Here is a 21,974-nt window from a genome sequence, read left to right on the forward strand (position 1 = left end):
GCACCCACCTGTGATCCTAGCAAAGGGAAACTGAGCCAAGTGGCTTCTGAGTCCAGATGAAGCCAGGTTACACTGGCTAGACCTTGTCTCTCCAAAAAATGAACTGCGATGATTGTCATCAGCAAGGGTTATTGTCTGCCTAGAAGACCCATGCGACCTCATCTCTGTGCCACTGGCCACACAGCCCATTCAGTTCTAGCCACTGGCTTCCCTGTGTCATTGTCTAGTCTTTCCAGCTGCTCTTCTGCCTGACCTGTTCTTCCCAGATGTTTCTATAGCTTACTTCATGTCCCAGAGACCCCTTATTCAAATATCAGCCATGCCTCAGGCTTTCCCTGACCTATTTAAAATGCACCCCCACTGCCCTCTCCTTTTATCTCTTCTGTCATGTATCTCCACAAACATGCACATTCCTCGTTTGCTTCTATGCTTGCTTGAGACATGGGCCTTGTGTAGCCCGGGCTGGCCTCAAACTCCTGGTCCTCTCATCTTCACCTCCCCAGTGGTGGCATGTGGCATAGTGTCCAGCCTGTATAGCTGACCTTTAAAAAACATTATTGGGCTGGAGAGATGACCCAGCAAGTAAGAACACCTGTTACTCTTGTGGAGGCCCTGGGTTCAGTTCCCAACACCCATGGGGTGTCGCTTGAAATGGCACTAGTTTGGAAGCTGCAGTTAGGGCTAAGTGAGGTCAGAGGCTGCGGGGCTGACAAGCAGCTGAGGCCCTCATATGTTGGCATCTGTGGTCAGTCCAACTTCATACAGCGGAGGACTCAGCAGCTGAGAGGTACTCCTGGTCAAGGAGTGGGTAGAGACAAACTTGGAGCAGGCATACATTTTCAGGGATGAAGGGCCAAGGCTGTTCCCAGAGTACAGAAGATGGGGCAGGGGGCATGTAAATAAATCTTAAAGAGGATCTCACTATGTAGGCTCTGGTGGCTAGCCTGGAACTCACTATATAGACCAGGCTGACCTCAAATCTGCCTGCCTCTGACTCCCAAGTGCTAGAATTAAAGGCATTTGCCACCACACTCAGTGCCATCTTATTTTTTGAGAGAGGGTCTCTCACTGAGCTTGAAGTTCACTATTCTGGTGAGGTTGGCTGGCTAGTGAGTTCCCAGGATCTACTCCCTTCTCCCCAGACACCCTGGTTATAGGCATACTTGGCTGGTTCTCATACGGGTGCTGGGGGCTTGGCCCTCACGCTTTTCCGGCAGTTGTTCTTACCCATTGAGCCATCCAACCCACTCAGCCTGCTCTGCAGTTCTTACTGCTCACACAATGTTGCTGCAAAGTCTCAACAATATACATTGCCTTTACAGACTGCCACCTAGCTCTTGTGCTCCATGCCCTAAGACCTCTCACAAGATTGGGGGTGGATGTGATTGGGGTGGGCAAACCACAAAAACAAGGGATTTCCTCAACCCCCTCAACCCCACTTTGCTCAGCTACACTCATTCTAGGGATATCAGCTAGCAAACCTTCCCACTAGCCTTTCCCATTAACTCTCCCAAACATTAAAAAACAAAACAAAAAAAAAAAAACCCAACAACAACAAAAAACAATTTAAATATTTGTGTGTGTGCTGGACATGGTAGTGCATTTACTCTTAGGACTCAGGAAGCCAAGGTAGTTGGATCTCTGTGTGTCTGAGGCTAGCCTGGCCTGGCATTGCCGATGCAGCAGTTAGAGGATTACTTGGGGGTGTCAGTTCTCCATCTGCCATGGACGTTTGCGGTGTTCGAACTCAGGTCATTGGGCTGGGCAGCAAGAGCATTTACTGAGCACAAACATCTCACCAGCCTCTCCCAGATCTCCTGAGTCAGCAGAGGGCTGGCTCAGGTTCACTGTGCCCCTACCCCAAGGGCTGCCCCTCCCAGACCACATCCTGACCTGCCACTGCAGGCTGGGATCCCATTGCTTCCTTCTGCTCAGCAAATCACACCCTACCTCACCTCCCACTCCCTCCTCCCTCTCAGCGCCTGGAGCTGCCTCAAAGCCTGGCAGGCTGGGCAGTAACTTCCAGCTTGCATTCCCTTGTGGTTGGGCCAGTTTGGCAAATCTCTTGGGCTCTCCCCCTCACCCCCACCCCCATGCTGGAGCAGAGGCCCCCACTTAAGAACCCAGAAGAGCCAGAATAGATGCCTACAGTAAAACTGAGGTCTTCCTAGAGAAAATGTTAAAAGAGCACGCAGCAGATCTCGCTCTTGAAGGCATTAAAAATGGGGTTTCTGCTCTAGAGACCAGGTCTCTAAAAAGCTCTTGTCTTCCTAGACAACCTTGGCCTGGCACTGTCTCCCAAAGACACAGGTTCAGGACCTCCCTTTCTGTGCTCTTTGGGGAAAGATCTTCACTCACTCCTGTGTTTTCCTGATGGGTTAGGTAAGAAGGGTGAGTTAAGGCATGGCTTGGGATACTCTGGACCTGTCAATCTAGCTTTTGGACCCTCCCTCTTGTTCTCCTATTCTGGGTTCTGCAGGAATCAAGGGTCTAGAAGGACCTACTCCATTGCTCAGAGTCTAGCCATTTTCAGAATTCAGAAAGATGTCATGGGGGAAGATGGACACTAACTTCTTAGGAAGTCCTCCAGACAACTAGGAGTCATAGGAAATGAGAAAAGGGGCTTAAGAGCCTCCATATGGGAACTGAAATCCCAGGGCCTGTCACTAGGCCTGAGTGCTACCAGCCCATCTCAAAGATCAGGAGAAAGGCCCTGCCACGAGCTTGGACAGAAAACTAGGCCTGGCAGGAACGGAAAGAATGTGGACGATCCCAGGTGGTTTCAAGGGTTCCAGGAATCCTGTGTGGATGGCAGTTCTGCCACACCTAGGCTGTCCCTCTCATCCCTCCCTGCCCCCAGCATAGGATTCTATTGCCATGAGGGCTCTGAGACGGCAGAGGCCACTGGGCAGCCCAGGGCAGGTGCTATACCACCTTGCCTCTTTACCTAGCTCCGGTGTTTCTGGAAGTGTGAGCCGGCCTGTATTGTCTGGTTCTGAGATTTTCCAGACTTGAATACAGCCCCAGGCCCTTGCAGAAGAGCTCAGTTTAGATGCCTGGTAGAAAATAGCTAGCTGTAAGGGAGAACAGAGCCTGCAAAACTGGAGGTGAGAAAGGCTTTGGGCACTTTGGGGCCCCTTTAGAACCAAAGATCAGATCAGGCAAAGGAGGGGTAAGCAGCTAGAGGCATGCTTGCACCACACTTGTAATTCCGGCACTTGGGAGGCTGAGGCAGGAAGATGATGATTTTGAGGCCAATGTGGGCAATATGAGTCCATTTCTCAAACAGAGAGCAGCAGCAGCAGAAACCTAAAGAGGAATGAAGCAATAAAATAGCAGAGAAGGTGCCACCTACCTATTACCCGAGACTATGTTCCAGTTCCTCCATCCCCTTGACCTTTAAAGGAGGTCTCTCTCTCTGTGAGAGTGTGTGTGTTTGCACCCCTGGGCTTACAGCATTGCCTCTCAGGCTCATTTTACTTCTCTGAAGTAGCCAGGGTACTGATCATCTTGTTCCTCTACTACTTTAGGCATCCAGAAAGAAACAAATAAGGGTTAGGGATAGAACTCAGAGCATTTGCTTAGCATGTGGCAAGGTCAAAAGTTCCATCCCCTGTGTCATGCACATGCCAGGAAAACACACACACACACACACACACACACACACACCCTAGCATGTCAGAAAGAAGAACACAACCCAGACGCTTCTGCAGATATGTTTAATGCACTTAGATTACACAGAGGAAGAGGGACAAGTAGGAACAAAATCTAAGTGAGTCACTCAAAATTTCTTACAAAAATCCTGAGCCAGCTGTAGCCCCAGGAACTGAGTCGCCACTGACATTAAAAACTGATATAAAAATGTACAAAAGTCTGTTCATTGCAGCATTCAGATCTTTGTACAAAAGAAGTGGGTCTTCCGACAGGGCTCCTGACTTGTAACAGGGACCCAGACACCTCATCTGGCACCAAGATCATGGAAGCCAGAGAGGGAAGACCAGGTTAAAAAAATACAGTTCAGGGAGTTTTCTGATCGGCCCCATAGGGGCACCAAGCTTCAGGTTTTCTCCCTGTTATCAATCTCAAAACTCGTTCCAAGGACCCAGGGTCTAGAGTGTACATGTCCTAGCGCTTTTAGACTCACCAAAGCTTCTACAGGCCCCGCTGGAGTGTCATACTTGGAAAAGGAGGAACATGCTTCCCCAGCACGGCAGCCGGTACTAACACCCTCTGCAGCCCACACAGGCCCGGGGAAGCTTTAGTATAGGAAGTCAAAGTTCCTTCCTTTCAGAATTTCTGGTCCTGTGGACTTGGAAGGTTGAAGAATGTGGAAAGGCTGAGGAAGTCTGTAGAGTCAGGGAGGAAGACTCCTGAACCCCTCTCCCTAAGACAAGTTAACAACCCAAAAGAGCTGATGCAGGGAGGGAAAAGAGGGGTCCTTCTAGAGAGAGCACCCATCACCCATATGTCTCAGTAAGACCAGTCTTGTTCAATCCGATGTTAGGGTCTCTTTTTCCCTCTTTCCCTAAGATTCCTCTGGAAAAAACCAGAGGGAAAGGCAGCCTGGTCAGACCAGGCTGATTAGCCATTTTCCTAGAGCCACTATACTACAGGAATGATGGAGGTCTGGTCCCAGCAGGATTTTAGACATTCCTGAGGTTCCTGACAGGGCGGGGCAGGAGAGACCTCAGGGCCTGTGGATATCTGGAGCTTACCTGCCATTCCCTGTCCCCCATGAATGGAGCCACCCAAGCAGGTGGTGGCAACTACCAGTCTGTGAAGAACTTGCAGATCAAGGGCAAGTTGTTTACCAGGAGTCTGTCTCACGTACTAACATAACTCTACGTGATGCTCATAGCATGCATTTTCTTCCCAAAGCCAGACAAACGGAGATAGGGTAGGATGCAGAAGGGGCCCTGAGGCAGGTCTCCGCAGAGAATTAGGGAGGGGGGAATTATTACAACACTGGTGATGGCAAGGAACAGAGGCAACGCTGATAGCATCTCTTGGCCCGTAAACTTTCAGAAGACAAGAGCTTTAAAGGTAGGGTTGGAAATGTCCTTGTGGAAAAGTCACAGGGCAGTATAGTGTCGGTTCCTGACAGGCTTCCATCATGGTTGGTTGGGGTCTGCAGCCAGCCTCTCTCAGACGCTCCTGATGGGTCTGCCTCCAAGTGCTGGTTAAGCTTAGTCCTAGGATATGCAGATGAGGCCAGAAGAAGCCATTTCTTCAAAGGCCAATTTCTGCTTCTTTGAGACCCCAGCCAGGGTTCTCGAGGCCCCTGGAGGCACCCTTTGTAGGTGGTGGAGGCAGACAGAGCAGAGGAGCTCTTGCAAGGTCCCTGACAGACAACAAACCCTTCCTTTGGAGACATTTGAACTTAAAGAATGAACAAAGACCATCCAACTTAGAGGCAGGCAAGAATGCTGGAAAGGTCAGAAGTGGAAGAATCTCTCCTACACAGCTTCCAGTGTCCCTGGAAGGCAGGCAGATAGATCTGCAGTCCTGGAGGTGAGAGCATGGTACCCACAAGAGGGCCAGGCTGCAGGAAGAGACAGGGATTGAAGATGGGTACAGAATGGATGTGGAAAAGATGAAGGGCCACTGGGAGTAGTGTCAGCAAAATGAAATATCGGTGGAGAGGTTGGTTTTCAGTTTCTCATTGGCTAGACAGCCCAGGGGGCAGGGATTCCAAGGGACAGGGAGAATCAAAGCGCCAGAGGCCCTGAGCAGAAGGATGGGGAGGCAGTGGGCTTTACCCTCTCCTTGGGAGGCCTGGTTGAGTAATTGGGTAAAAAGGACTGGAAGACATAGCTAGGGCCACCATGTCCTGAGTCCCTAAAGTTCCCAGAGTCTTGCAGAAGCCTACTTCACTTGGAAGGCAGTGGCACCCCTTCCTGGCCACAGCAAATCTGTACCCGGGGGTGCATGGAGTATGTCAGTTGTCCCCAGCCTCCTCCAGGGTCCAGTGCTGACAGGCAACACCAAGCACCTTTTCAGGAAGAGGGTTTGTGGGATGGGGGGGGGGAAGAGCCCCCATACCCTTGTCTAAGAGAACAATAAAGTTCATCTAGGAATAAGTCCTGTTTAAAGATCACTATATACACGGCTTCTAGACCAATAAAAATACCATCCGGTTTCCACAGCATACTGAGGAAAAAAAAAAAAAAAAAAAAAAAAAAACAAGCATTCGGCAGGGTGGAACAGCCTGACTGAGGAGAAGCTTGCTGGGGTTGACCAGGCAGCGAGTCCTCCTGTGTTCTGCACACCAGGCTGTATGGCAAGGAAGGTGTCTTACCCTAGGAGCACATCAGTGAAACCCATGGCAGCAGCGGGCAGGTGGGGAGGGTTTGCAGGTACACCCTCACTCGCTCATTGGCATGTAGGACAGGGGCTGGTCACATGGGCCTGGTTGCTAGGAGTGAGGCCCCTGAGCCTGAGGTGGGTGGGGCCTGTGATGGGTGTGGGCTTTTCAGTCGTCCTCACACTTGCCCTTTTATTCATGAGTGTCTCTTTTACAAGCGGTCTCACTGGGAGTCACTAGGAGCAGCTGGGCTCCTCTTGGCCCTTGCAGGGCCTAGCCCAGGCTAGTGCAGTGGACTGTCGAACACCACGTCGGGCAGGATGGACACTTTGAGCTTCTTTTCAGGCCAGCTGTACTCTTTGGGAAGTTTAAACTGTGAAGAAAGCAAGCAGAGTGGTTAGCTGCCTTCTAAGAGTCCATGAGAGGCTGCAGGCCAGCCCACACCCTGTCCCTTGGCTGCTAGGGACAAGACAGGCTACTGGAGACTTTTCAAAGGCTAGACTCAGGGTGCGCGTGAGTGTGTGCGTGCAGCTGGTCCAAGCACTCCATTTTTCTTGCACAGCCAGTAACTCGGCAGGCTGCAGAAGACAGGCTTTGGCTCTGTGTAGACTCTCTCCTGCTCTTTTCCATGGTTCTGCCTCGAGCCAAAATTATGTAAGGAATCTGTTCCCTGGGGCCCTGAGGTTGGAGGATAGGGGACCGCAGGGAGTAGATATTACAGAAAAGGTCTGTCATTGTCATGGACTCCGAGTCTAGAATCTGTCCTCCAAAGCTCTGTCAAAGGGTCCACAAGGAAGGAGCTGCTCAGCCCCAATGTGACCCTGCTGGGAGAAGTGCAGGATGAGGTGGTCTGTGTGCACTCTCAGAAGGAAATGTCCTCTCTACGCACTGCCTGTCACCCTGCTTCCCAGGGTTCTTTGTTCAGTGTGATCCCAGATCAGAGCCAAGGTCTTCCAAAATCAGTAACAGTCTTGTAATTTTCTTTCTCTCCCTCACCTGGGTTCTAGAACCTTGTATAGAGCCCAGCACATAGCTGGTGCTCAATAGTTTCTCCTTGGCTTGGACTAGTGTAGCTCTAACCCCCACTGTCTCTGGGCTAGGCTTTAAGTCAGAGCCAGGCACAGGAGGAGAGAATCATGTTCCGGCCTGCCTGAAGCTGGGCTGGAGGTGGACAAACTGACACGTCCTGGCTGGCTCCCTCTGCCTTTTCTCTCTTGGGGGGACTGTAGACCCAGGACAAAGTGGAGACTGGGGCAGGGTGTGGGGATAGCCTCTGGACAGGAAAGAGGCAGAAGAAGTCATTTTTTGTGACCTACTTTCCTAAGCTCCCCTTGGCTCCTGTCTCTCCTGCCTGGACTGTCCTCCTCCCGCCCACTCAACACCCAAGCTTAAAGCAGCAGCTTGGCATAGCGCCACTGCAGTGTGACAAGACCTCTCCGGAAGCACTTCTGGGCAGCTGGCTTTGGCCTGACTGAATCAGGGAGCTAGGCCTCTGAGGCTGTGACTTGTAGGGGTGACTGGCTGGCACAGAGTGGGTACTTGATAGCTTTGGACTATGCAAATGCATGAATTGATCAAGCTGGACCCCTGGGGGTGGGGGCAGGGAAGGCATGGCTCTATTGGGGTGACCAGCTCTGAGGAGTTTCTATCTATCCGGGACGTGAGGTACTTTGCTCAAGCACTTTAGGGCGATGGAAGGGAAGGGGCCATCTCTGCCACAGTCAAGGCAAAGGAGGGCCAAAAGGCCCTTCAGGTCTGGGAAGCTTGCTATTCATCCCTCTACCCCATGGATCACTGGGCAGGAAGACCTGCCTGCCTGCTGCCTGGGTGCTGGTTATAGGAGGCAGCAGGAGGAAAAGGGACTTTCCAAGATGAGGTAAGTCCCTGCAAATGAGGAGGCCAGGAACAAGGAAGAAAAACAAAAGGGATTATGGACTCCATTCCTGTACTCCAGAGAAGGAGCCAAGGGGAAAAATAACCCCACCTGGCCGGCCAGCTCCTCTCCTCGGGCTCTGGGCTAGCCAGGAAGAGGCCAGAGAGGCAAGCTAGAGCTGGGGAAGGAAGGGAGTGTGGCTCTTGGGTGGCCCTAGGCAAGAACAGGAGTCCCCTCCTGCCCACTAGAACTCCCTAGTGGAATGTTCTCTGGCAGCAAGCATGGGCTTTCTGTTCAGAACCTGCCAGGGAACAGCAGGGGCTGGGGAGAACTCTAGCCCGAAGGCCCGGCTACTTCTTCAATTCGGTTCTCAAGAGCTGGCGAGTCAGTGTCCTCACAAGGGTGGGGGCAGGGCAGGGTGCTTCATGAAACACAAGAAAAATAAAGTCATTTAACATTCGCAGGGCTCCCCTCCAGATTATCTCTGTACTTCAAAAAAACACTCCACAGATGGGTGAGTGCACACACGCGTGCACGCACACAAACACACACACACACACACACACATACACACACACGCACACACACGTACACACACACACACGCACACGCACGCAGGTTTATGTTCTTAAGCCCAGAAGCCCTCTATCAGCAAGAAATAAAATAGGCTCACTTCCTCTGGAGAAGTTAGATCTTCTAAGTCCTCCAACATTTTCTCTACAAACTCTTCTGTCAACAGAATCTGAGAAAGAAAGCAAAAGGCAGGCTTTTATTAAAAAAAAAAAAAACAAAAACAAAAACAAAAAAACTAAAACAGTCTTTTTTTTCCAACTGCAAAGCAAGGGGAGGGATGACCCACTGATTAGTTCTGGGGACAGAGGGAAGTACTTGAGGCTTTCAAAAAGGACTGTACTCTCAGCGCCTCCCACCACCACCTGCTTGGAATACTGGCTAGAGGGGCAGAGGTGGGGCAGAGGCAGTGGAGAAAGGAATGGCATCTGGAAGGTGGGCAGTGCTGGCCTCAGAAGGGAGCTGGAAGGTGGGTGGAAACCCACTTCTTTGGGCTGTTTGGCCTCCTGTGTGTTGCAGGGCAACAGAGAAGGACAGGAAAGCCGAAGGCCATGGGAGAGCTCTTGCCAACATCTTTCTTTGCCTGATCAAGCTCACATGTTCCCACTCCCTTTCCCAACCATGCAGGGCAAAAGAAATCTGTTTGACTTTGGAGTACAAGCCCTGTCTGGGATTTAGATGAACTCCAGTGGTGAAGCACAAGTCATGGATCCCATCTCTATCACTCGGAGCGGAGAAGCCTCATTTTCACAGAGGCAGGTGGACTCTCCAGTTCCTGTTGCAACCACAGCATCATCTGTCAGGGTATCCCAGCAGGCCCGCAGCAGCTATGCACTTCTAGACTTCTGAGCTACTCTCCTCTGGGTGTCTCCCACCGTCCCATTCTGCCTGTTACCCATGAGCTTTGGTGCCCAAGCCAATGAGCCCCACCACTTGGCTGGAGTAACTGTGACCCTTATGCCCTAAACAAGCTTTCTCATGCTCCTCCATCCTCCCTGCCCTTGTCCACGGGGCCTCTCCACTTCTCTGGTGGACCCTGTACCGTACATAGAGGGCGCAAATGAAAGCGAAAGGTTCCTCTAAGGGAATCCCTCCCTTTCAGAAGGTAGTGAATCAAAAATTTGAGGAAATACCTATTACATTTCCCTTGGGAATTGTTCCACTGTAAGGGCAGAAGTTTCCATGAGATAAGTGAGGCAGCAAGGGAAGGAAACAGAGCAAGGAGGGGCAAAGGGACCTGCAAGATGGAGGGACACAAAGAAACCAATAGCAGACACCATGCCGAATACTCACACCTTATCTCTTTCGGTCTCCATCCAGATGGAGAAACTGAGGCACAAAGATGTTATGGCACCTGCCCTGTGGGGCCAAAGCAAGACCGTATTCCTGTCCTGTCTTGGCATGAAACTTGATGCTGTAGACACTGAGGTGGAGGACACGGACTTATATCATCTCCTAAGGTTCGCAAGCCTGGCTCCCAGTCAACTAGCAGCTCCCTAGAGGAACAGGACCTGCCTTCTACAAACAGGAGCAAACAGCACTGACCAGAGGTAAAGGAGAGGAAGGGAGGGAGGGAAGAAGAGAGAGAGAGAGAGAGAGGGAAAGAAACAGTGTCCACCTAAGGTATTCATTTCTTCTTCTCGAGATCCCCAGAGGGGTTGGCTGGCTCTTTCCAGTCTATCTGGCACTTTCTGGTCCTCAGCCATATCCAGTCACACCTGGCCTTCCTTCCTGGAGCCTGAGCCCTTCTCTTATCCCATGGGCCTCCTCCTCCAAGCTGAGTTTCTCCACTGGTTATCACCAGTCCGCTTGAGTAATATAAAGTCACATTTATATTTTTGGCATTTCCGGGGTTTGTCGCCATTTCTGAAAATGCTAGCATAAACACAGCATACCTCAAGCCCAGCTATGTTACAGTGACTCCAGTCTGGGTTCATTTTTAACCCTGAAATCATCTGGAGGGAGGGGCTCCCTACTTGAATGGCAAACAGGTCTGGAACTGGTGGGCTGGGGTAGGACTGGGTGGGGGAGGGTTCTAAGAACAGTGGCCACCCAAGGAGACTCCCAAGGGTGTTTCTGAACAACAAGAAAGGTAAGGCCACCAACAGTTCAGTCCTAAGCCAGTCCCTCTGTCAAAGGTCTGGAACTGGTGAGTTATGGAGACTTTCAGCAGAGCTGCCACCAAGTGTGGCACCCTCTGTGTGTGGACTTCATTTTGTACTCAGTTGGGGGAGGGGGTGAAAAGACCCCAAGTCAGGGACAAATCCCAGCTGTGTCTTTATTTTCACTTTTGAGATTTGCTGGTTTCTGCTGGAAGCCACATTGTTTTAAAAGAATTAAGGGGGAAAATTATACAGGAGATCCACATAACATTAAGGGTGACATTCTTTGCAAAGAAACACGACAGACTGTCATAGCTCCAGGCACCTGATTTAATTTCCTTTGGGAGTTAAACCTTAGAAGCTTGGACTGAACAAACAGGCCCTGTTCTTTGTATATTTCAGAGCTGGAGCTGAGAATGTTACCAGATCTTATCAACAGGATACTGGAGATAGACAGCTATGATGGAGCAGCTCCTGGGAGCCCTCACTGGGAACAGACTGGCCCTTGTGATGCCACTGTGGGAAAAGCCTGTGCAGGTCTAGGGCTTGGAGCTCCTAAAGCATACTGTCCGCTTAGAGTAGCCAGCCTCAGTCATGATAATAGGAACATTGAGGATCCTAACAGTAAGGTCCTGCCTCATATGCAGGAACCTGTGTCGAGTGTTAACCTGTATCTCTTCCTGGAGTCCTGTTATGGGCTGGCAAGGGAGGTGACTCTAGCTCTCAATGTACAGATGACTGGGTGCAAAGAAGGACAAGACAGTCTTCCTGACTTCAGAACAGGAACCACTGCCTGGGGGTGATGGAGCATGCTCTTTTCCTGTTTGGGGAAGGTGTGCCAACTCTAAAGATGTGTATACTCAAGGCTCACCTGTTTCTGATGGGGAAGGTAATGGTAGCTTTGACCAACAACCCGCAAGAACAGCACTCTCAACCCAGCCAGGAGTGTACCTTCTCATTTCAACAGGACCAGAACCTGAGTATCACACACAGCTGCTAATAACAAGCAAACAGAAGAGTATACTGGCTAACTGGACAGGAAGACTTGCTATGCACCACCAAGCCATCTTCCTGGCCAGAGCCCATACTTTGTTTTGAGGAAGTCTCTCTTTAGTCCTGGTTGTCCTGGAACTTGTTTTGTAAGCCAGGCTTGCGTTAAACTCACAGAGATCCTCCAGCCTCTGCTTCCAAAGCACTACTCGGATTAAGGCCTGCAGTACCACACCTCATTTTAACAGTTCCTCTAGTCTAGAAAGATCAGCAGCAACAACAAACCATCACAGTGATGGCTGCACTCTACTGTGTTTGCATGAGGAACGGGGACGAAGCCCTGAGGTTTATGTCCAAATAGTCCGAGGAGACCCTCTAATGAGAGAGGAAGGGCCCCTGGACCAATCTGAGTAACACGTGCCCCTGCAGGGATCTGGAAAACACAGACACTGGGCTCCACACTCCCTACAACAGTCTACCCAAGGCAATGCAAAGCACCTGTATTTTCACAAGGCACCCCAAGAGATCATAGTGGGAGGAAGTGCTAGGAAGAGGCCCAGAGGAGAAGGGGACTGTGAACAGTCTAGACCACAGCTGCGTCTGCAGCTCTGCCACTGTGGCTGATTGTGAAGGCACAGTGAACTGGAGACAGGGTTTGGAGCTATGGCTCAGGGCTCACTTCAGTGGGCTCGTATCACAGGACCTGTGCCACGTAGTCAGACAACCTGGCTCATTGGTGGTGAGAAAGGATTGTCAACAACCTCTCAATTCTCCAGGTTCCAGCAAGTTCCAGAAAGGAACCTGAAAAATGATCTTTTGTCGGTGCCTGCCCTGGGCAGGCCCGGCTGCGCTGCAGGCAGAGGCTGGACTGCTGCAAATCTGACACTCATTCCAAGACCTGCGGTCAACGGATTTCTAAGTGGCTGACAGTGCCATTCCTTCCCTCGGTACGATGACAATCCACACTTTGTCTTGGGCCTTGTTTGCTCCTTGTGTTGACACGTTGTTCTGCTTCCCAGCAAGCTTGGCTTTCTCTCCCTCCCTTTCCTCTTCTCCAGGAAGGAAATGTGCTCTTTACAGGGGCAAAGCCTGCCAAGGAGCAACTCTGGCACCCACGATGGCAGTGAGGTAGAGACCAGCAAGGGCTCCTGTCAGCTCTCCTCCTTCCCCACACTCAGGCAGACAACAGAAAACAGCCTGCAGACACTCCCATGCTGGAGGAGGTTGGGGGGACAGAGGCATGTGCTCTGGAGCGCTGGGGGCACACACTCATTTCCTGTTCTGGGTGGGTGGTGAGAAGTTGGCTTTGGTGGCCAGAGGCAGGCTCAGACTCCTGCTCTGTCCACAGAGCAGGGAATTAGTTTGCTCTAAAACTTAATAGGCACTGGACTTAATTGACACAGCCCAAGGCAATATTTCAAAGGAGACCTCCAGGCCCACCAGGAGGAGAAATGGTAGGCACCAGAAAGGGAGTGCCAGGGGCCCGGCTGGGGACTCCCAGGTTGGCTTCCATACATCATCCAAAGGTGTGCATGGGACAGAAGAACAAGGGCCTTGGCTTTAGGAATCTGGGGAGCCTGCCCTGGACTAATAGAGTTAGCAGAGGTTTCCCACTGGGAACAGCTGTGAGGTGTCTTCTCCCAAGCCAGGACCTCCCATTGGGCTGCTAGGGAGTGGCTGGGACTAAGGGCGCCACCTGGGTGAGCTATCAGACACCACACAGCTGAGAAAGCATTGCAGGGCCTAAAAAAAATAATCTCATGTTTGGTCATATGGCCTTTCTGTGACCTCTGGGACTGAAGTGTCTCTCCTTCAGATTGCTCTGGCTAAGAGCTGATGTTGGAACTAACTCAGCTCTGGGCAGGGCTCTGCTCAGAAGACTGACAACTCAAAGTCAACAGGCCAAGGGAGAAGCATGCCACAGCCCCCAGTGAAGGGGTGCCAGGGGTAAGAAAGGACACTGGCCTGTTCCAGGGTCTGGAGAACTTCTCCCAAAGCTTCACGGACTCTATGACGTTAAGGGTGACATGAAGCAGGATGGATGACACCATGTCTACTCCAGGAAGAGTATGGGCCTGAGGTGCTTCCTGCCTCTGCATCACCCCCAGTGTGAGTTCACACCTGCCCTCTTCTTTAGCACCTTGGTCCTGAAGTCCTCAGGCCCCCTTTCCCAGCACAGGGAGGGTAGATGACTTTCCCTGGGCTGGCAGCCAGAGCAAGGTGCCAGGCTGGGAGTCAGCTCTTTGAAGGGTGCTGAAGGCTGATGCAAGACTGTCTCCTTGGCCTTTCCACTCCAGATGTGACTTCGAGGGACAGTTCAAGCAGCCAAAGGACAGAGGGCTATGTCACTGAACCCTATGCCTGTGGCACTCAGTTGCCTCCTGCTCTTCTGCCTGCAATAGGCCTAGGCACAGAGGCTCAAGGAGGCACTGCAGACCCTGGGAGTGGCCGAAGCCTGCAAAGAGCAGGCACAGGGCCTGGGTGTTGAGCTCTCCCTCCAAACAGGCCCGGGTCCCTTCTTGGCATAGTGGGGCCTTCATCTGTGACTTTGAGTGGACCCCCAGGTTTTCAGTAGCTTGACAGACTCCTGGGGAGACTGCTGGCCCTTCAGAAGCAACCTGGAGGCCCAGAAGTCATTACAAACCTAGTTCCCACAAGCCTGGGAACTGCCTGTAACCACAGAGGCAAGGTCCTGAAGGAAACGTCAGGCAAGCGGTCAGAAGCAGAAAATACTGATGCTCTCAGGAGGGAAGGAAGGCTGATGTGGGTGTTGCCTTCACTGCTGAGAACCCGGATGACTGGGGCAGGTCAGATGGAGAGTTTCCCAGGGCTCCTTGCAAAGATCCTGAGAAACCCCTTGGTGATCAAGGGTGTGTGCCTGGAGGGCGGGACCTGAGCCAGCCTTCCCAGGGTTTTCCTGAGGGGTGGCCCGTGGTGGACCACAATAATGAGCCCATAACAGGCCTTTGATTAAGCAGCTCCTAGCACAGCAACTTGATTGAAACATGCCGAGGCCAGCAACTCATTCCCACCGCTCCCTGGTTCCCCAGGCAACAGCCCACGGGAGGGGACCCAAGTGCTGGGAGTGTTGAAGGCCCCAACTCATTGAGGCTCTGTCTGTGGCGAGGTGGGGAGGGGTAGGGACAGTGGAGCGGTAGTGCCAAGAGTGGGAACACCAGCAGCCAGAAGATTAGAAACTTCAGCATTGGGTAGGGTGCAGGCAGCTTCCTTCCAGAAAACTGAGGGCTGCCGTACATCTGCTGAGTTTTCTGGGGGCCCAGGCTCCTGAGCAGCTGAAAACCAGAATTACAGACCTTCCCAGCCCTCAGGCCGAAAGCCATTCTTAGGAGGATGACAGAACAAAAGGCAGAGACTCTTCTTTAATCTAGGAAGACCCCAGTCCCTAATTTCCTCCTTAAAATGTGCTTGAACTGCTAATGTACACAGCCGATAGCACTTTGCTAAGACTGCTAGCATGACGTCTCATATTGGAGTAATGATCTGTGGACTCTCTGTGGCTGGGGTCTCCTGTGGGGTCCCCATCTCCCACCTCCATACTAGTTCTGACAACAAGAAGAGTCCTGTGTCCTCCCGTGGTCAGAGCAGGATGGCAGACTAGGACAAGGCTAGGGTGGGGGTGGGGTGTGGGAGGCCTTTTCCACGTGCTGGGCTCATTTCAAATGTTACACTTCAGAGCTTTTGCTACAGTAACTACCAACACCAAGCAGACGAAATCTAACGTTACCAAGTGGGACTTTTAAAATGTATTTATAACTTTATGGTTCAAAGTAATTTTGTTATGAAACAATGTAATAACAACAGTGGAAAAAGGCAAGATAATTTATGGAACACAATATCCCTAAAGCACTAGCTTCCATTTCTACCTCTGGGCTTAGTCTGAGAAGAGTGGCTGGTATCCTTTGTTTGTTGTTTGTTTTAATTAAAGGTTAGGACTTTGGTGGGGGGCAGGGAGGTTGCTCTGAGGGAGGAAGGCTTAGCTGCAAGTAGACATGTGCAGATAAAATCATACCCATATTAAGACTGGTGCAGACCCCAGACTGGGCTACCCACAAAGCCATTGTAATTCTTTGCCTTTTTACTGTAATTCCCACTTGCTTTCTCTTACACACCACAGACAAAGCTTGGTTACCTTTTGGATGAAGGTCAGATTCCCTTTCCCCAGTCCCCTGGTTTTCTTTCCTTTCTTTTCTCTCCCCCCCCCTCTTTTTTTTAAAGACAGGATCTCACTTTGTAGTCCTAGCTGGCCTGGAACTCTTTACGTAGAGCAGGCTGGCCTCAAATTCATATTGATTCCCTGTCTCTCTCCCAAGTGCTGGAATTAAAGTTGTGTATCAACATATCTAGCCTTGATTCCATTTCCTGATACTTCTGTGAAAGGTAGGTATGTTTCTTTTCCCCTACTCTAAAACATAGACAAAACAAACAAACATGAATATGGCTGTGACCCCCTAAAAGACTTGGGCACTGCAGGCACTGGAAAGAGGCTAAGAACCCTTAGCCCCAAGTACGGTGCTTGACATCAGCTGTGATCCTTGCTCCAAGCAGGAGAATGAAAGAACAGGATGCTCTGGACAAGCCGTCAGGTTCTGTTCAGTGGTTTCCATCAGGAGCAAAGGGAACAACTGACTAGTTAGTGGGAAGCTCTGGCAACTAGGACCTGCCCACTCTAGTCACAGAGTTTACTTCCTATACATTCTGGTGAGGTTTCCTTACACTGGAGAGGGCCACCCTGTCCCACCCTCCATTCTTAATCTTGATTTCCCAGAGTATGTGGAGTTCTCTACTTCTTACACCTGGGTTCCCACTGTCTCTGGCCGGGCGGTCCACCAATGGCCAGGAAGTGCCCTGCAACTGTGAGGACAGCCCCACCCACACCTCTGTATCCAAGAGGCAGCTCCCAGCTCAGCATGGGTGCCATAGGGAGCTATCCCAGGAGGGAGGGCAGGCAGCAAGGGAGGAGTGGAAGGAGAAAGAGGAGGAAGAAAGGCTGCTTCTCACTTGTAACCAGGGTCCGTGAGCTGCATAGGGATGCTCCTCAGTGGCAAAGGCGCCTTCCACTCCCGTGGACACAAACGTGATGGCCATGTCACCTGTGATACTCTTGTAGGTGAAGTGCCGGCCATGCAGGAGTCTGCCCCTGGGGATGGGAACAGGGAGACAGTGGGGATCTGGGCCTGCAACACAGTCCCTAGCCAAGGTGCTGGGGCTCCAGAGTGATGTTCCCTGAGATGGAGTGCCTGGCTGGTGCCCTCCTGATGGCACAACTGTTCTAATGGGGACTTTAACCAAACATGTTCATTGTAGCACAATAGTTAAAGGCCACCACTACCAATTCACCAAAGGCGTCCTTCCTTCAGCTCCCAGCTAGAGGACGTGCTAGATCAGAGCTCAAAGAGCCTCAGGGAAGGTGAGAACAAAGAGCCCAGAGAGGGAAGTTAACTGCACGAGGACTCCTGTCTCCCAGTAGGATACTTTGGTGCCCTGAACAACCTTCCTTTTGTTCTGAGCTCTCTGGTAACATTTAAGCAGTTATCTTAGAGGCAATAGCAAATCTTTAAAAACACAAAAAGAAAGAAACAAACAAAATCTCAAGCCAAGCAGAGTCACTGCAAGAAGTTACACCAGCTAGTCTCCAGTCTGGCAACTGACAGGCAGGGATGCCGAGCAAAGCGGGAGAGAAAAGGCTCTTGTGTTCTCAGCCTGCTTCAGATGAGCCTTCCCCAGACTGAAAGTCCGAATCTGTGCCCAAAACAGCTGGAGTCTGTGCTGGCCCTGGAGGCCCTGCTCACCCAGACCACTTGCTACCTTTGCCCTGCTGCTCAAGGCAATTGGCTAAGGATGGCTAAACTCTTGACTCCTCCCTTACTTCTCCTGGCTCTTGGATCCATGGGCAGGGTTCAAACCATGCAATTACTTCTTCCCAGTCACTGTCCCCTCAAGTTTAGAGGAATTCTTGTTGCTTCCTCAGCTTGCAAAGTGAGGCTGGAACTCAAAAGTTTTTGGAAGAGGGCAGCTGCAAGAGATCCAGCCTAGTTCAGAGTTCTGAATAGAGTTGCGTTCTGTCCACAGGGCGGGCTCTGACTCTCACAGCAGCAGAAGAGACACAGCTGGGCTTCCAGTCCCTCAAGGAGCCTGTGGGGTTGGTCACTGGCTTTTGTTAAGAATCAAGTGACTTGCATGGGAAAGCATCAAGCAGAACAATGCAGAGCCTAACCTGTCACTCCTGACCTGTGACCCAGCTTACGGGATGGCAAGGCCATCCTAGACTCTCTTGGTCACTGAATCTCCCCAAAGGGGCACAGCTGAAGGACACTTCCTAGACAAATGAGAATTCTCAACATCTAGTCCCCATGGTGTCTGACTTAGAAACTTCTCAGAGAACCAGATGTTAAGAAAGCTAGGTGTAGGGTGCACACCTTCAATCTAAGCACACAGAAGCAGAAGCTCTCTCTGAGTTCAAGGCCAGCCTGGGCTACAAAGTAAGACCCTCTCTCAATAAACAAACAAACAACCCCAGATGACAGACCAAGGCAGGGGGCTGTTATGTGATTGGGGCTGCACAGCTCTAGCTTAAGAGATACAGAACAATCTCTTTCTAGGAATGAACTTTGGGCCATCTGGCCTTGCTGTTCTGTATGAAGACTTCTCAACTACCTGCACTGTCCAGAGGCTTAGATGGGGCACAGAGTCCCCAGTTTCCCACACAGGCCCAGAGCTGCCTGACTGGTTGTCTTCCATTCCCACTGGACACTGTTTAGGTATCAAATGCTCACAGATAACCTGTCTGGTTAAAATGGCTAGCCCAAAGCTTTTATGAGTTGTGTTGGGAGATTGATGTGGAGGTTCTGAGGCCTTCAGGGCACTGCAGGGCTGAGGTGGAGATGTGGAATGGACGGTTCCAGCTCACCTTAGGCAGAGAGGGATGAGGGCTCCCGACTCCTGGTTAAATTTCAGATGCACGCTCTCGAGCTGCCGTGTGCGGATCAGCTCGTGGGGGATAACGGCCGTGGAGCTGTCACTGCCCAAGCTGTCCTTGCGGCTCCTAGGAAGCAAGCACATGGATGGGGACCGTGGGGAGGACAAGCACATGGGGACAGTGGGGAGGAGCAAATGAGATTTCCTGGCTGAGTTCCTGGTCAGCAACTATGGTGCCTATTAACTACAGTATGGGTCACCTTCACTGGGCACTCGCCAAGGGCCAGCATGGTGCCACTTACTTCTCAGTGGCTGGCTACTCCCCCTGATGCCCCATGAGGTGGGCACACTGGGACCGAGGGGGTCCCACTGGCCAAGCTGAATGCCCAGGCTGCAAGTCCAATGAAGAGGTGGTGCTGGCATTTGATCTGAAGTCACTCAGGTGCTAGAGCCCACATCTTTGGTCAACAGCACACAAAAGTTCACACAGCACAGTTATTTGTTTTACCCATGAAATCAACAACTGCTCTAAGGAGCCTTTCTTTCCTGCCTTGAAGCTCTTAGCTCTCCACAGTATCTTGGGACCGTAGCTCAGGGTCAGGCTGGCTAACCTTGGCAGGGCTCTAAGTGAGCCCACTCCTGCACAGGGCCAGGCAAGGCAGACATAAGCAGCAACAGGGAACAGCATGATCTTTGCTGAGAGGTGAATGCTGGGCCCTTAGGAGGCAGATGTGTGTGCCTGGGTGGTACTCAGCTAAGCTTCACTGGTGTGGTATGTATGTGGTGGTCTGTGTGAGTGGCATGGTATGTGTGTATGTGATTTGGTATGTGTGTTGTGTTTTATAAAAAAAGAAGAACCAGGAATATGTTTGATAGAGGCATGGTATGCTGAGGTGGAAGGGAGTGCATCTGTGAGCCGCAACTGAGGCACCCTGCCCCCTGAGATACCAATCACAAAATGGGTATAGGATAGAGTTTATTTAGGGCATGGGAAGGAGAGTTGAAGGAGTAGCAGAGACAGAGAAAGGCAGAGAGAGACTATAGAGGAGTAGAGGCATGCCTTGAGCACAGACATGGGGGAGGGGAATGGAGAGAGAAGGGACAGATAGGGACAAGGGTAAAGGAGTAAGAGAGAACAAGAGAGTAAGGAGGGGGCAAGCGGCCCCTTTGATAGTGAGTCAGGCACACCAGGCTAACTGTATAATAGGAAACTTGGGGGCAGAGCCTAGAAGAAATGTTAACAGTTTGTATATGTGGTGTGGTCTGTGTGTAGGCCCTGAATTAGATCCCTCGGTCACTGTTCCTCAGGTCCCTTCCAGCTAAGACTCCCACCAATAGCTCATCCTACAGCTGGGGTACTGGGGCTCTTGTCATTCTAAGTTTCAAATTTAGCTATCCTCACTGACTTCTCAAATCTACCTCAGCAGGAAAAGAGGTTCATCCACTGATTCCTTTCAAAAGATGGGACACTAGTTTGGGTTGTGAAACCCAGAAAGATCCAAGTGTCCAGTAAAACACCAGGCTCGGAGTGTTCATTTTGTTTTTAAACCATTCAAGCAGCAGGCAGGAGCTACTCAAGATGTCTGAGCTGAACAGCCACCCAGGAGCAGGCCTCAACTTACAGAGGGAGGGTGAGCACAGGGACTTACAGCCAGTGATGACCTGACAGGCAGATCCCATCCCCCGGGGGGTGGGGGGGGAGCCTGAGGCCCACACTGCAAGGGAGACTCAGCCCCTCACCCCAGGAGCTGGGCAGTTCAGCTCTGCCTGCTCCTCCCAGGACCCACCCCCAGATGACTCCTCGGTCACCAAGGCAGCCCTTCCTGTGGCTCCCAACGCTGCCTGGGGAACTGCCTTTCCCTTGGCAAGCACTTTCACAAGAACGGTGAAGGAGACAAACACTGGCCAAGAGGGCCACAGTATTTCAAGATTGGAAAGAAACTCAACCTGTTTAATTTACCTCTTTCCTTTTCAAAAGGAAAACATATTCAAGGCCAAACAAAAACCATGTGAACCATGGACTTCTGACCACCTTCCCTGCCTGCCTGCCAAGGAGGGCAACTCCACATTTCATCTAGGCACTAACTGATGGGTTCAGAGATGACATGGTGGGGTGTACCCCTGGGGCCCAAATAAGAGCAGAACACAGGAAACAGCAGCAGCCATGTTTATGGAGTGCTTCCTCTGTGTTCTTGTGGAGGCTTTCTGTTAAAAATGCACAGGCTAACTCACTGGGTCCTCACAGCAAGCAAGGAAACTTAGCCCCTCATAAATAAAGTGAGCAAAGATAACCCCAAGGTTACAGCAGGAGTTTTATCTTGGGGGGGGGGCAATAGGACTGAAACTCAGAGCTTTGTGTATGCTAGAGGCAAATGCTTTACCACCCGAGCCCCAACCTGAATCCCACTGAGTTGAGAAGCAGGGGCAGGATGTGACTCTTATCTGACAGCAGGTTCTCCTATTCTGCTCTGCCAGGCTCCTCCCTGGGGCTGAGACCTGGCCTGCTGGGGGTGGGACCTTCTGGAGGATTCCAGCCTCAGTGGGCCAGGCCAAACAGTTGATGAATAGCCTAGGGAGGTAGGGTGGGGGCTGGTAGAGAAGAGTCACATAGCACACAGGGCTAGAGAGTCTCAAGCTGGAGGGGAAAATAAATTGTTGAAAGTCAGCTAAAGTCACCTTGGTAACTGCCACAACACACTCACCCAGAACGAGGACATCAAACCCAACTGCAAACAGCTTTAAAGAAGCGGCAAGGAGCTTAATCATCTGAGGAATTAATGTGACAAGTGCCACATTTACACCTCCCACCAACCTTCAACCATTTGAGAAAACATACTTTAATCTTTTAAGAAAAAAAAATCTCAAAATGCTAGATCTGCACTCCTGGAGCCTGGGTATTTCCGGCATGCTGCTTCAATGGGAAGGCGGCTGCTTCACACACGCTGGAGCCCAGCTTTTTGCTGATTTGTTTTTTCTGGACATCGATGCAGAAGCATGAATTATTTGTGTGGGCTGGGTGAGGTATTAAATCTGCAGCCGACACAGGTTTGCAATGTTTTGCATGGTTGTCAGCTTAATCTTAGTCATAAAAAAATAAGTAGTGTGCTAGGCAGCATGGCCTAATTTTTCAGCTGGGCTTTCTCCATGAGTTCTCCACAGTGAAAGAAGGCAGAGCTGTTGGGGGGGGTGGGGGCTGGGA

At 51.2% G+C, this 21,974-nt stretch overlaps 1 protein-coding gene across 2 annotated transcripts in view; it reads right to left on the reverse strand.

Annotated features, from left to right (window-relative positions):
* Positions 1 to 3,705: 3,705 nt before the first annotated feature.
* The window catches only part of SUFU (SUFU negative regulator of hedgehog signaling), a 93,960-nt gene continuing 75,691 nt past the window's right edge, over positions 3,706 to 21,974 (reverse strand). For both annotated transcript variants that reach the window (XM_080911179.1, XM_080911178.1), the window contains exons 9-12: positions 18,768 to 18,902; positions 16,859 to 16,997; positions 8,851 to 8,919; positions 3,706 to 6,677 (exon numbers count right to left, since the gene is read on the reverse strand). In XM_080911179.1, the coding sequence (XP_080767305.1) occupies positions 6,588 to 6,677; positions 8,851 to 8,919; positions 16,859 to 16,997; positions 18,768 to 18,902 (433 nt within the window). In that variant the 3' untranslated portion in view covers positions 3,706 to 6,587. The remainder of the gene's footprint in view (positions 6,678 to 8,850; positions 8,920 to 16,858; positions 16,998 to 18,767; positions 18,903 to 21,974) is intronic.

This window comes from Micromys minutus (genome assembly GCF_963924665.1).
Source record: "Micromys minutus genome assembly, chromosome: 2".
NCBI lineage: Eukaryota > Metazoa > Chordata > Mammalia > Rodentia > Muridae > Micromys > Micromys minutus.